This window comes from Drosophila persimilis, unplaced genomic scaffold (assembly GCF_003286085.1).
Source record: "Drosophila persimilis strain 14011-0111.01,24,50 unplaced genomic scaffold, DperRS2 tig00000124-arrow-pilon, whole genome shotgun sequence".
Lineage (NCBI taxonomy): Eukaryota > Metazoa > Arthropoda > Insecta > Diptera > Drosophilidae > Drosophila > Drosophila persimilis.
This window is the reverse complement of record NW_020825294.1, coordinates 14,606,492-14,621,157: the sequence shown is the minus strand read 5'-3', so window position 1 is coordinate 14,621,157 and position 14,666 is coordinate 14,606,492. Positions and strand designations below refer to the sequence as shown.

General features: G+C 44.1%; 1 protein-coding gene across 1 annotated transcript; it reads right to left on the bottom strand.

The window, feature by feature from the left end:
* Nucleotides 1-12,430: 12,430 nt before the first annotated feature.
* LOC6603554 (ubiquitin thioesterase otubain-like) lies at nt 12,431-13,498 on the bottom strand. The gene is made up of 3 exons (XM_002028497.2): nt 13,373-13,498; nt 13,018-13,317; nt 12,431-12,956 (listed from the first exon to the last, which is right to left on the bottom strand). The coding sequence occupies exons 1-3, from the start codon at nt 13,445-13,447 to the stop codon at nt 12,543-12,545; spliced, it is 789 nt and encodes a 262-aa protein (XP_002028533.1). The 5' UTR covers nt 13,448-13,498; the 3' UTR covers nt 12,431-12,542.
* Between the last annotated feature and the right edge of the window lie 1,168 nt (nt 13,499-14,666).

Here is a 14,666-nt window from a genome sequence, read left to right as displayed (position 1 = left end):
CTAATCCGGGCCAAAACAAACTTCTTCGAACTTTTTCTATGGTCTTTTGCATGCCGGCAGGCGCTGAAGTAGGATTGTCATGAGCTTGTTTCAGAACGTCGGTCTTCAATTGCTCGGGAACAAATAACTTCCAAGTTTGACTGTCTGCACCGCCTTTTCATCTGCGTGTTCGGTTCGAATGTACAGAAATTGGTCGACAATTTTCAGATCGGGCAGTTGAGGAGAATTTTTCTTATACTGTACTTTTAACTGTTGGTAGCTCTCATCCTGAAAGGCATCGGATTCGAGATCTATCACAGGACTCATCTCTACTTCGGATACTTCAGGTTCATGTAATCGGGAAAGAGCAGCGAGGACAATGTGATCTTTTCCTTTTCGGTGCGATATCGAGAATTTTAATTGCTGCAATCTTAGTTTTTTCGACATAAACACTTTTGGCTTTTCCTGCAGATCCACCAATTGCACGAGCACGGCTCCTACCAAAATCGCTGGCGTCACAGTAGAGGAAAAATTTCTGTTCGAAGTCTGGGTTTTCGAGCACTAGAGCAGAAGTCAACACGGTTTTTAAAGAGTCCATTGCGACTTGTGCTTCCGGGGTCCACTGCACTTCTAGATGGGAATCGAAATCTGCAGATACGATGCAAAGATCATCCAAGTATCCAGTACGCAAATCCGGGGGAATGATCTCATCCATCAAACGACACATAGTGGATGGAGCGTTACACAGGCCAAAAGGCATCACCTTAAACTGATATAAACGCCTTCACGGGTCAGTAAAAGCAGTTAGTGACTTAGAATCCTCAGAGAGTTCGATCTGCCAATAAGCATCTGTTAGGTCCAGCTTAGTTATGAAATTTGCCTTGGGCAACCGGGCAAAAATACCATCGATACTTGGTAATGGGTAGGCATCGTTACGGGTGACTTCATTTAGTCGTCGTGCATCGAGACACAGACGGACTTTGTTGGGCTTGAGAACCAGTCGCATTGGCGAACTGCAAGCACTAGTTGGAGCATGCGATCTACCTCTGCATAAAGCAACTTTTCCACTGCTTTGCTAACCGGGTAAAGGCGTTGTTTTACGAGGGCGGCCTGACCTACATCGATATGATGCTTAAGCATCCCTAGTCACTCCGTCGCGTTGGGAAATACCTTTTTAACAACCTCGAGTTGTTGGTTATTAGATTAGATTAGATTTTGTTTCAGGAATGGCATTATACATATATAACTTGGGTTTCTCGATAGTTCGATACCGCATGATGACATTCAACAGCCCCAGTATCGGATGACTTTGGCCATCTGCAGTTTTTGCAGTGGCTTTTATGAGTTTATATTCAGAAAAGGATGATAAATCAATCTGAGCTACTTCAGCACCTATACAGCTGATACTTGCGCCGATGTCTAACAGACCCTGTTCTGTTCGACACAGAAAGGATACTTCGGCATAGCTGCGCATATCCTTGGGTCTACTTATAATACCAGAAAATTCACAGTCTACGGTTATTTTTAGCATTATCATAATATTATGATAATATTATCATAATAATTCGGTCGCACAGGTCATGGACAAGATGCACCAAACATCAGCTTTACTGTCCCGTGGTAATTTTAGACTTAGGAAATGGTGCTCCAGTCACCAGGAAGTACTTGAGGGAACCCCTGAAGTTGACATAGAGAAGTTCCTAAAGTTTAATGATGGAAGCGACATAGCCAAAACTCTCGGCTTAGCGTGGGACCCTGCTTCGGATCAGCTGCTTTTTGCCTTGTCCGCACTGGACACAAACTCAAAGCCATCAAAGCGGTCGGTTTTATCTTTTGCGCGGTTCTACGACCCTCTTGGATTGATAAATCCAGTCATTGTCAGGTGCAAAATCTTCCTTCAGCAGCTTTGGAGAGAAAATTTGGATTGGGATGAAAGCCTAATGATGCGGCGAAAGACGGGGCTCTGAATCCTTAAACGGCGAAGACGCGTGCGAGACTATACGGTGGTGAATTACCGGTGGGCCGTCCTGGTCGGGGACCTGGACACTAGGCTGGCAACCCAATTAAAACGCGCTTGTTCAGGGATACTTTAGTCGTGGTTTCTGCAGGATCGTTCCGATGAGGATCCGTTGGTTCGTGTTCAGCTACGGAGGGAGCGCGGGATGGACAGAAGACGCGGGATCGCTGTCTTTCGCACGTTGTATGCTGCAGGATATGGACCACTGTATTGCCCGTTGTGTTCTGATCGAAGGCAGGGGATCACTCTGTTTCACACGTTGTATGTTGACCGATGGCTGAGGACTACTGTCTTTTCGCGCGTTGTATACTGATCGAAGGCTGAGGACTACTGTGTTTCACACGTTGTATGTTGACCGAAGGCTGAGGGCTACTGTCTTTTCGCGCGTTGTATACTGATCGAAGGCTGAGGACTACTGTGTTTCACACGTTGTATGTTGACCGAAGGCTGAGGACTACCGTTTCCTTGCGTTGTGTACAACCCGTCGACGTCGACGTCGACGTCTCGGAATCGGCCGAGAACACCACGCGAGAGAGCCGCGGGCGAATGGTTAGGTTAATAGTCGAAGATCGGGGGGTGCGGCTAGTATGAGGAAGGGATAATTGCATGTATTATACTCGTGGGTCGTTCGGCACATCCCCGCCGCCGACGCCCAGAACTGTTCTCCGGTCTTCACACCCTCTCGCCCCACTGAAATGTAACAGAGGTCTGGCTGCCCTTGGCTCTTTCCCCACTGTACCGGGCGCTATGATCCCGCATGGTTTTGCCCAAGTATAACGGGGACCACGGAATTTTCGTTCTGCTTTGCGTGCTGCTTCGTCGCTGGTTCTTCACTTGGATTTTTTTTTTCTCTTTCTGCTGGACATGGGAAGAACATCGCTATGCTTTGCTTGGCTGCGGGCTGTACTTTCATTCTGTCGTTTTCCTCTCTCCTTTCCTCTCTCCCGTTCTCTCCTCTCCATTTGCCGACGGCTAACGGGGATTGTACACATTTTCGGCCACGCTTTGCTCGCTGCTGGCCTGTACCTTCGTATCGTATTTTCCTTTTGATACCCTATAAATTTCTCCTCGGTTTGATGCGGCGCTACCTACGCGATCTACTTGTGGGTCTTTCGGCCACGAAGGGTGAAATCCCCCCAGAAAACTATCGTTTGAATTGTCTCAACAGTCCCTGCTCGGGCGCCATCTGTAAAGTAGTGATCCTAGGCCGGGGACAGTATCAGTCTGCCCAGGGTCACCTACAGTTTATTTGTAAGTCGCTGAGACGTTGAGACTGGGGGGAGGCGGGTCGTTGGCGCAGGGATCGCCGAGCCGTCGTCAACGACGGGGCATTCGGGAGAAATTATGGGGGGGGGGCTGAGGAGAGGGGATCGGGCGTTGGGCCGGGCGGCGCGAAACTCACCAGGGACGCTGCACACCCCGACCTCAGCAGGGTAAAAACTCCCGTTGCCGAAGTCGAGGTGAGCCGCAGACCGGTGAGGAGGAGGAAAGGGAGAGAACGTATACCGCTTCTCACTCCAGCAGGGTAAAACCCTGTTGCCAGAGTCAGGGCGGGAGCGTAGGGACCAAGCATGTCTAGAAAAAAAGGAAGGGGGCGTACCCGCCGAAACGCGTATCACTTCTCACTCCAGCAGGGTAAAACCCTGTTGCCAGAGTCAGAGCGGGAGCGTAGGGACCGAAAACAGCCAGGAAAACGGAAGGGGAATGGGGGAGAGATGACTGCAGCCGGTGGTCCGACCGGGGAAAGGAAATGGAAGCAGTAGAATTCTTAGTCATATGCTACTTCTACTACTACCTGGGCCATCGGCCAGCTCACCCGCGGATCCGGCGTCTCGTCCATTCTTCCGCTCTTCTCGGGCGCCCGGCCGTTCAACACTTTTTCTTGCTTTTCTAGTCACTCCGCGGCGTTCCGTCTTCGCTCGCTCCCCAAAATCGACTTCCGCTCTCGCCACGATCGCTCGACGCTCTCACCACGCCGAGCGCTCGTTTTCGGGCCAACGGGACTTCTCGAAAGAGATCTGCTCTGTTGCCGGCTGAGCGTGGCTCTCTCTCTTCGCTGTTCTCTTTGCGGCTATTCTGTGTGAGCTGGCCGTTTGGCGGGATTTCGGCTATGCAAAAATGAACTAGCTTATTACTATGTGAGGCTCCCAGTATGGGTCCTCACTATACTGGCTGACCTTCTCGGAACGACTCGTAAGTCTGGGTTTTCGAGCACTAGAGCAGAAGTCAACACGGTTTTTAAAGAGTCCATTGCGACTTGTGCTTCCGGGGTCCACTGCACTTCTAGATGGGAATCGAAATCTGCAGATACGATGCAAAGATCATCCAAGTATCCAGTACGCAAATCCGGGGGAATGATCTCATCCATCAAACGACACATAGTGGACGGAGCGTTACACAGGCCAAAAGGCATCACCTTAAACTGATATAAACGCCTTCACGGGTCAGTAAAAGCAGTTAGTGACTTAGAATCCTCAGAGAGTTCGATCTGCCAATAAGCATCTGTTAGGTCCAGCTTAGTTATGAAATTTGCCTTGGGCAACCGGGCAAAAATACCATCGATACTTGGTAATGGGTAGGCATCCTTACGGGTGACTTCATTTAGTCGTCGTGCATCGAGACACAGACGGACTTTGTTGGGCTTGAGAACCAGTCGCATTGGCGAACTGCAAGCACTAGTTGGAGCATGCGATCTACCTCTGAATAAAGCAACTTTTCCACTGCTTGGCTAACCGGGTAAAGGCGTTGTTTTACGAGGGCGGCCTGACCTACATCGATATGATGCTTAAGCATCCCTAGTCACTCCGTCGCGTTCGGAAATACCTTTTTAACAACCTCGAGTTGTTGGTTATTAGATTAGATTAGATTTTGTTTCAGGAATGGCATTATACATATATAACTTGGGTTTCTCGATAGTTCGATACCGCATGATGACATTCAACAGCCCCAGTATCGGATGACTTTGGCCATCTGCAGTTTTTGCAGTGGCTTTTATGAGTTTATATTCAGAAAAGGATGATAAATCAATCTGAGCTACTTCAGCACCTATACAGCTGATACTTGCGCCGATGTCTAACAGACCCTTTTCTGTTCGACACAGAAAGGATACTTCGGCATAGCTGCGCATATCCTTGGGTCTACTTATAATACCAGAAAATTCACAGTCTACGGTTATTTTTAGCATTATCATAATATTATGATAATATTATCATAATAATTCGGTCGCACAGGTCATGGACAAGATGCACCAAACATCAGCTTTACTGTCCCGTGGTAATTTTAGACTTAGGAAATGGTTCTCCAGTCACCAGGAAGTACTTGAGGGAACCCCTGAAGTTGACATAGAGAAGTTCCTAAAGTTTAATGATGGAAGCGACATAGCCAAAACTCTCGGCTTAGCGTGGGACCCTGCTTCGGATCAGCTGCTTTTTGCCTTGTCCGCCCTGGACACAGACTCAAAGCCATCAAAGCGGTCGGTTTTATCTTTTGCGCGGTTCTACGACCCTCTTGGATTGATAAATCCAGTCATTGTCAGGTGCAAAATCTTCCTTCAGCAGCTTTGGAGAGAAAATTTGGATTGGGATGAAAGCCTACCCTCAGCGTTGCATTCAACTTGGATGGACTTGAGAAATAGTTTGGCAAGCATTTCTCGGATCTCATTTCCTCGCTTGGTTCTTCGTTCTAGTGTGGCTACAGAAGTTCACGGATTCTGTGATGCCAGCTTAGAAGCATATGGCGCTTGCGTGTATGTCGTGTCCAGGGAAGCCCAGTCTTCGAGCCACGTTTTGTGCTCAAAGTCGCGAGTGGCGCCGCTAAAGACTATATCGATTCCTAAGCTGGAATTAAGTGGAGCCCATTTGCTTGAGAAAATCATGCAGAATGTAAAGGACATGGGAATCTTTACAGGTCGGTTCTATTGCTGGTCGGATTCGACAACAGCATTATCTTGGATTAGGGACGAGCCAGCTAAATTTCAAGTTTTCGTGGCAAATCGAGTGGCATCAATTCAGGAGTTGACGGCAGCCATGGAATGGCGCTATGTTCCCACATCTTTAAATCCTGCTGATATTCTCTCGAGAGGCTCGCTTCCCAACCATCTTATCCAGTCAGAGCTCTCTAGCTTTTGAAGTCACTGGAGTAGATTACTGTGGACCTTTTTTCTACCGATCAGAAATCCGCACGAGGCCTCCGATCAAGTGCTACATTAGCGTATTCATCTGCTTCACTTCTAAGGCTATACACATGGAGCTCGTAAAGGATTTGACCACCGCATCGTTTCTAGGCGCACTAAAGCGTTTTACTTCCACTCGAGGAAGGCCGAGTCAAATTTGGTCGGACAATGCGACAAACTTCGTTGGGGCCAAGAACGAGCTTCTGGAGCTAAAGAAGCTTTGTCTGAGCGAACCGCATGTGAAGGAGGTCCACGAATCCTGCTTGGCTGACTCGATCGACTGGCGTTTCATCCCACCTCGCTCTCCGCATTTTGGCGGGTTGTGGGAAGCGGCCGTGAAGACCGCAAAATATCACCTGTACCGCTCAGTTGGACCATCTGTGCTTAGCTTCGACGAGCTGCGCACTCTGATCTGTCAGATAACTGCAATTGTTAACTCTCGCCCTTTGCTCTCGCTTTCAGAAAATCCTGATGATTTAGACGTTTTGACTCCTGCTCATATGCTTTTAGGCGGCCCCCATGAGCAAATCCTCGAGCCTGACCTAACGAAGCTGAACTACAATCGTCTGGATGGCTGACAGCGGGTCACCCAACTACAACAAATATTTTGGAGCCGTTGGCGCGAAGAGTATCTCACTCTTTTGCAAGAGCGCGCGAAGTGGCGTACCCCCGTGCAAAACATCTGCAAGAACGACATCGTTCTGGTGAAGGACGAAAATCTTCCTCCAATGCGTTGGCCACTGGCTAGAGTGGTCGATGTCGTTTTGGGCAAGGACGGAGTGTGTCGCGTCGCTGACCTGAAGACATCCTCAGGAAACATCAGGAGGGCCGTCACTCGGCTATGTTTGCTGCCCCTTAAGGAATCTGTTGAGAGACTAGCTCCCAACGGGGGGAGTATGTTCGGGCCAGCCGCTGAATAATAACCGTAACATTAACATTATTATTGTATGAGCAGAGAGAGCCGCCTATGTTGTAAAGCGTTGACTTTCTGCAGAGCTGCTGCGCTCTCCCGCTAAAGGGGTTCTCTGCCGCCGCCACTTCGGCAATTACTTTGATCTGCTGCCGCTACTTCGGCAATCACTTTGATCTAACGCCGTCGTCTATAGTTTAATTCTATGCTAACCCCTCTGCGCATTGGTTGCATATCGATCTCGCATAAAGTTTATCTGGCAATAGCAAGCAATCGGCTTCCGCTAAGCCACCAAGATTAAATACGAATTATAAAGTTTAACCCAAAATCTCTTTTCATTTTTCAAACACATAGGTGCCAAAAAAGGTTCGTCATCCCAATCCTGTTGCATGAAGATTTTTGTTTTTACTACCACCGGTGCAAAGAGTCCTAGTGGGTCAAATATTTGGGCCAATGGTAAGCATGCCATCCATTTGGTGATACCAGTAGCCTGGCTCTTATGAGTTCGTTCACACAATTTGGCCTTCTTCGGCATCCAAATGAGACCCAAAGTCTTCACGCTGCAGTGCTCTAGTGTCTCTCCTAGCTTGACATCGCTTACAATGTCTTCTTTGGGGATTCCTTGAAGAAATTGCTTATTGTTAGAGCACCACTTGGGCAATTTTAATCCGGATGGTAGCAATATCTTATTTAGTTCTTGTCGAACTTGAACACGCTTCTGGAATAGTGTTTGCCCCAGTTAGACAGTCGTCGACGTAGAAATCGGTTTTTAATGTTGATGATATTTTCTATGTCCGCTAAATACGTACTGATGAATTCGAAATCGTAGCAGAATGCACATAGGTTCGCTCTGAACAGTGGGTCCAGCATGAAGAATGTCTTTCAAAAATTTCCCACTTGCTGACTTGCTTGAGGCATCAAATACTACCCGAAGCTTTGTGGTGGTGCTCTCAGGTTTGAGTACACAGTGATGTGGTGTGTAGTAGTGCTTTTTAGGAATCTGTGATGGTGGAACCATCTTCATATGTCCTAGTCCTTCATACTCTTCCATGAAGTCCACACAACTCTTCCAAGATTCTGTTGGGATGCGGCGCTCCAACGCTAGGTATCTTTTTGTTGCAATTTCCAAAGACTCCAGGGCTGAAGGGTGTTCGGAAAATGGGAGTTTTACAGTAAACCGGACATAAAATGAGCTTCGCACTGTGCTTCTACTAGAGTGCGTGGTTTTTTTTCCGTCTATAGATTATCCAGAGTCCAGAATCTTTCCATGAGCTCGTTAACTCCCGTTGCACAAAATGGGTGAGGAACTGTGGGCAGACTTAACTTTTCCTGCCACAATCCATCCCAGTTTTGTGTTTTGTAGCAACGGGCCTCCGATCCTTAGCTGCTGTTGATCTGGTAGCAGCAATGAATGTAGCATGTAGATTTTGCCTGGCTTATGGAAGTGTGGATCTGCCAGTGAGATCTTGCTTGGTACATTTAAGCTCTCTGAATCGAGCGCCTGAGCTGGTTGATCACCTATTATCTGTGGTAATACGAAAGCTTCAATTATTCCAATTCCTTCGATCCGTAATGTTGTGTCCTTTAGTTTAAGTGACAACATTGATGCTATTCGTTCAGAGATCAAGTTTATTTGTGATCCGGAATATAGCAGTGCTCTGAAATTAGCAACCTGCCCGTTGTTGGCTTCTACTGCCACCTTTGCTGTGGCCAGTAGAGTGTAACTAATGTGACTTGCTGCACCAACAGTCGCGACGGTGCTCTTGATTCGGTAGCTGCGCCCAATGCTGTTGTGATTAATTTTAAGCAATTAGCGCACATTTTTTGTTTTTGTACCCAATTTAGTCGTTCCAAGCCCATTCTTGCAGAATATGCATAAGGGTGCTCGCGTTCTCCCTGTGTTTGCTGATGCACATGTCGTGCCTTTTGGCTCTTTCCTTGATGCTAGTGGCTTCTTACTGGTTCCTAGAACCCGAATTCTTTGCTCCAAGAACTGAAGCATCGTATCCAGCGCCTGAATGTCCATTAAGCTTCCCAATGATTGCTCATACAAGGCCTTATTTGTTACATCCAGTTTGTTTCTGATAATGGCAATCAATATCGGATCCCATGTAGATATATTGATGCCCAATCCCTTTAGTGATGCAAGGGATTCTATGGTTGTTATATACAATTCTTTTAATGACTTTGGATCGTCATTAATTTTTTGGTGATTGAGGAAGCGGTTCAGTACCGTGTTCGAAACATCTCTGGGATTGTTGTATGCGTCAACTAGTATTTCCCAAGCGGCTTCATAATTTTCTTCCTTTAGATCGATATGTCGAATCAATCTTTCTGGCTCGCCGGTAACGGTGGTTTTAAGATACCACATCTTTTTCACCGTAGGCATGTTGGTCTCATGCACCATGCATGAGAACAGATCGAAGAACTGGGTCCATTTTAATAGATCCCCATCAAACTTTGGGATGCTGATGCGTGGAAGATGCACGTTATCCGTGTTTGGTGTGGCTGATTTTGCCAATGCTCTTTGGACCTTACTTTCCAGTGTTAGGTAGGATTCCATGTCATACCCTCCTTCCACTGGATCCTCATATTCCTCATGAATTGTGAAGTGGACTTCCTGTGCTTGAGTCCATAGTGATTTTATCAAATCATTTGATGTGCGTCCATCCGCCTCTGAAAGTTGTTCCAGATTGCGTTTAACGGACTCTACTATGGCCTTTTGTCGGCGACATAGTGAAAGCAGTTTGCTGTAATCCTTTGAGGGCTGCTGGATCAGACCGCTTTCTCTGGGATCTACTGGAGGATTCTCATGCTTTTCTTTAAAGACGATTTGACGTTCCCCACGAGCACTAGTAGTCTGTGATAGCTTATCCAGGCATTCGGTAAAGATCGTAATGTGTTGCTTACAGGTTGTACGTAAGTCTTCACGGAACTTTACGTATTCATCCGTTTTGTCTATATCGCGAAGTTTGGAGTCGTTTTTGTTTAAAAAATTACACGAATTTTCGAGTGACGATATTTTGGCTTGAAAGTAAGAAGCCTTTTGTTTCTTACTTGGGGATATCTTTTAAAGTTCCGAATGCACCTCGATATTCCCTCGCCAATATCTTGCTGCACATCCATTGCCATCGTAGCGGCAGCTTTCTCCTCCTTTTGTGTATCCATTCTATCTGTTTGTACTTATTACTTTTTGACCCGTTGGGAGTGTTTTATTTGCTTTGCAGCTGGATCCGGTCCGAATCGCAGCCGTTATCGGTCAGAAAAGTAATAGTACAGGTGATATATTGGATGGCGGGAATTGTGCTGTTTCCTACCTATTGATCGCACGAACAACAAAAAATGTATTGCCTCGGTGGTATTCGAATTCTATAGCTGTTTTTCTGTTGGCTGATAGCCTGAATATGTCAGATTTGCCAAAGTGATACTAATTGGTAGGAGATGCTACCGTAAGTGTATGGCTTGTTGCCAATTGCTATTGATGATGTCCTGTTGATCAAATCCTTTCACTGTAGTTTGTCTGACAGTTTGAAAGGATGACCAAGGTCGGGGTCACCAAATGTTAATATATGTGTGTGTGTAGGAATACGGTACATAAACCGTCTACAGTTTGTTCGTCGCAACTAGAACTTGAACCAGTTAGACTGCGGAGTGGGTATCCTACGGTGCGCAAGGGAGGGTCTGAAGACACGTCGACAACCTCTGATGATCGCAATGGAAGATGAGTGACAGGCAGTTATGGTACTGTTTCTGATACTGACTTTATTGATAAAATGTATTCTTATTTATAGGTAACAAAAGTTACAAGTCTGTAAAAATATATGTATTATGAATAATTTTATTGTCTGGGGAACAATTGTGACATTGCACCGCTGTTTTCGCCCTCTGCGGAGAGAGTGCATTATCAGGAGAACTCACTGCAGTGGCTAGTGCTTTGGCGTGAGGTATTATATTACATGTTAAAAATATTATTATTTCTCCAACTGAACAAAAGTAATTTTTATCACGCCGTATATTTTCAAATATGTGAAAACTGCAACACCTAAAAACTAAAACGGAACAATTTGGTTGAAAACAAACGCAAAAGTAAGTGAAAGCCGGAGCCTGCCTGATAGGATGTTTATAATAGCGCTGCGTCATGCGTCTAGCCTTATGGCATTATTTACTGACTTACTTTAAAACAGAGCTAGCCCTATGGGGAAAGGCATGCAGTGACAGCATGAGATATATAAAAAAGTGCGTGTTGAAAAACATCATGTCTCAGTTGGCTTACTGGTGACTGGTGGCAAAAAGTTGCGTCTTTTTCGAACGCAGGTGAGTCTAATTGAAATATTCGATTATTTCTTTACTGTTCTACCTATCAGCGCAACTATCACCACTAATAACAACAAAATATAGCAGATCCAAAATGACATTTTAACGATACAAATTTAAATATAATCCTTTAAATATAATACTTTAAACTAATTGAATCATTATATAAAACATTTTGTTAGCCCGTGAGGCCATAATTACACTGCTGGGTACATGGGAGGAGAACATCGTTGGTGTGAGGAATATGTCCAACAAACTCTAAAAAAAAGTCTGAAAATCGAAATACATATGTATGTATATGTACATATAAAAAGCTCCACTCCAGGGACCGCAAATAAGAATTAAGAATATACATTTTTACTAAATAAATCAATGTGAAGGAAATATTTTACGGAAGGTTGGAACACACCAAAAATACAAAATCTGTTCAATAAGAATTAAAAACATTTGATTTTTTCAATAAAAATAAAAAATTATTTTTAATGTTTATTTTAAAAACTATGAATAAGAGCTACACCATGACTTTCATTTTAAAAACTAAATATAAAATATAAGTTTAATATCCTTTGAACCAAGTGGTGTACTATCACCATACAAAATATTCTTCATCTATGATTCAATGAATAATAAGGATACAACTATTTTCTTTTATATTCCATTTTTTCTTCTACCTTCTGTTGCAGTAATATGTGCACATAGGTACATATGTAGTAATTATTGGCAAAAAACGTGTCAATATATACTAAAAGAACCAACAACAAAAATACAAAAATTTAAAAAAAAAATTTTTTTGGTTACATATGTATATACAAAACAGTGCTGAAAAAGATAAGTTGTGTTTTGTAAGTCTAGTTTTGAACTCCTAATTTGTTTAATTAAATTTGCTTCCGAGATGAAGTGTTAAAGGTAGCTTCTCCGGCGAAATGATGCGGCATGGTACATAGTTGAGTTTGCCTTGCTTCACTGCTTAACGCGCGCACTATACGAAATTATGTCATTCTGATCAGAAAAGTGTATAAAAAAAAAGTAGATTTGATGCTACAGTTTTATTGGCTGTTGCATAGTGTTTTTTATTTTATTTTAGTTGAAACCTACGATAACAAAAAATTAACATTATGTTACAGACTTAATTTAAAAGGATATAGCTCAACTTAATTTGGATACAGTATATCATAGTGACCAGGTCTATATATTAGGTAAATCGTCGGCTCCGTTCCTTCAGGGAAATCATGGGCTTTAACAATGCAACCTTCTCCTCTGTCCAGGTATTCCACACGTACACCAGCGCCAAGAGCTGCACATAGTGCAATTATATGGATATGATCGGATTCTTTGAACATAGGTTCAACTTCTTGATGACGAAACTCTTCAATTGTGAAATCACCCTCAATAAAATTTTGATAAAACTCTGCCTCTTCCTGCAGTTTTCCAGATGTTATTAAACGTAAATAAACAACCACGTAATCTGAATAACCCTGCTCATTGAGTATTTTGTGCAGTTCATTTTGAACTTTATTGTAACCTCCTGGATTATCTGGACTAACGCGTCTGATAACTTCCATAAACTAAAAACATAAAATTTCATTTATTGGATTATTTAGTTTAAATTTAATAAGTTAAACTTACAGTTTCATGAAAGTCTTCTAATGTAAAACTAGGAAAGCCGAGCTCAACAAGCTTATCTTTAGAATCTTCTGCCAACTTTTGGAACTCTTTATATGCACTGTTATTTGATATTAAATACTCCATATATGAGTACGCAAAGGCTCGAAAGAAGCAATTTCCATCAGGGCGAGTGCGTCTGATAAACTTATACTTTTTTGCTAAATCTTGAATTTTTGCAGTAAAAACGTCATCGCCATTATACTCGGTCCAAAGACACGTTAATGGTAATAATTCACCGACTAAGGGAGTCGAATCACTTATCTGTGGTTCAATCATATTAGATTATAGAAAATATATTCTGCAAATTTGTACCTACTTCCTTTTCAATATCCCGTTGTTGTTGTATGATTAACTCGTCACGGTTACCGTCATTTTGTTTAAAGGATTCCATTTTTCTAAAATTAGTATGATCGGATTTTATTAATGTACATATCAAAAGGTCAGAAGTTAAATTTCATAGAAATTTTTGCGTTTCCATTTATAAGCCGATTCAAATATTACACACACACATTGGAAAAGAAACGTATAGACATATTGATCCTAGGGTTGTCACAGATAGCTTAGATCGATTTAGCTCTAAAAACACATAAGTCAAACTAACGTAGAAAAGAAAGCTTTCATTATGGAACGGTGAAAAACGAAACATGGATTATGTAAATAAAACCAGTCAGCAGCGAACACAAGTACCCCCGGAGCACAACGACTTTTCCAGATGGAGCTTCAATGTTTTACTGAATGACGGTGTTAAACAAATTTTAATTTTCAATGTAGCCTCAGGGGCTATTCCATATTTTGTGAGTATGCTACATCTCGCTCTATAGTCTGTTCTCACAAGCGACCATATACCATACCGACTAGGATCCACCATCTATTTCTGGGATGGTCCGTACGGTTTTGCCGTTCCAAAAATTTCCCAGTTATTCGACCATCCGTATGGGGTGTTCTTAAGCCGCACGTTTCAACCCTGAGCACATCCCGGGGGAGCGGAGGGATTTTTTGACAGATGTGAAGTTTCGATTCACACTGGCACCAGCCACCGTCCGTCCATAATATTTTCGCGGAATATGTATTTTTTGTCTCAAAATGGAGACTTAGCAAATAGACTTAGCACCAAAATATATTCTTGCACCAACTAATAATGTTGCTGCAAATTAATAATGATGATGACTATAACTTTGACGAGGTTGACATGCTTGGCTAGGTATCTGCCCTAAAAAAAACAAAAGCCAGGAAAGTTAATCAGTCAGAATTGTAACGACCCTAAAAGGGTTCGATACAATCCGTCCCCCGACTTATAATGAGCGTATCGCACCACACCCCGCAACCAACGCCCCCTCTCCGCACGCAGGCGCCGATCAACACGCGCCAACTCCATAACGCTGACCAAAGACATCAGGTCACGGAGACTTCCCCACTCCAGGCCAAACCATCGGCCAAGTGCGGTCTTCCGGGTTCATCAACTGCGGAAAGATGACACCGCGAAAGTTTGCGACGGTCACCAAGAACGGCGAAGTGCACCCCGACGCGGAAGTGCACTTTCAAACCCGCGGACCCAACAATACGGGCCCATAAAAAGACGACGACGAGAACCAAGAAGCAGCTTACGCAGA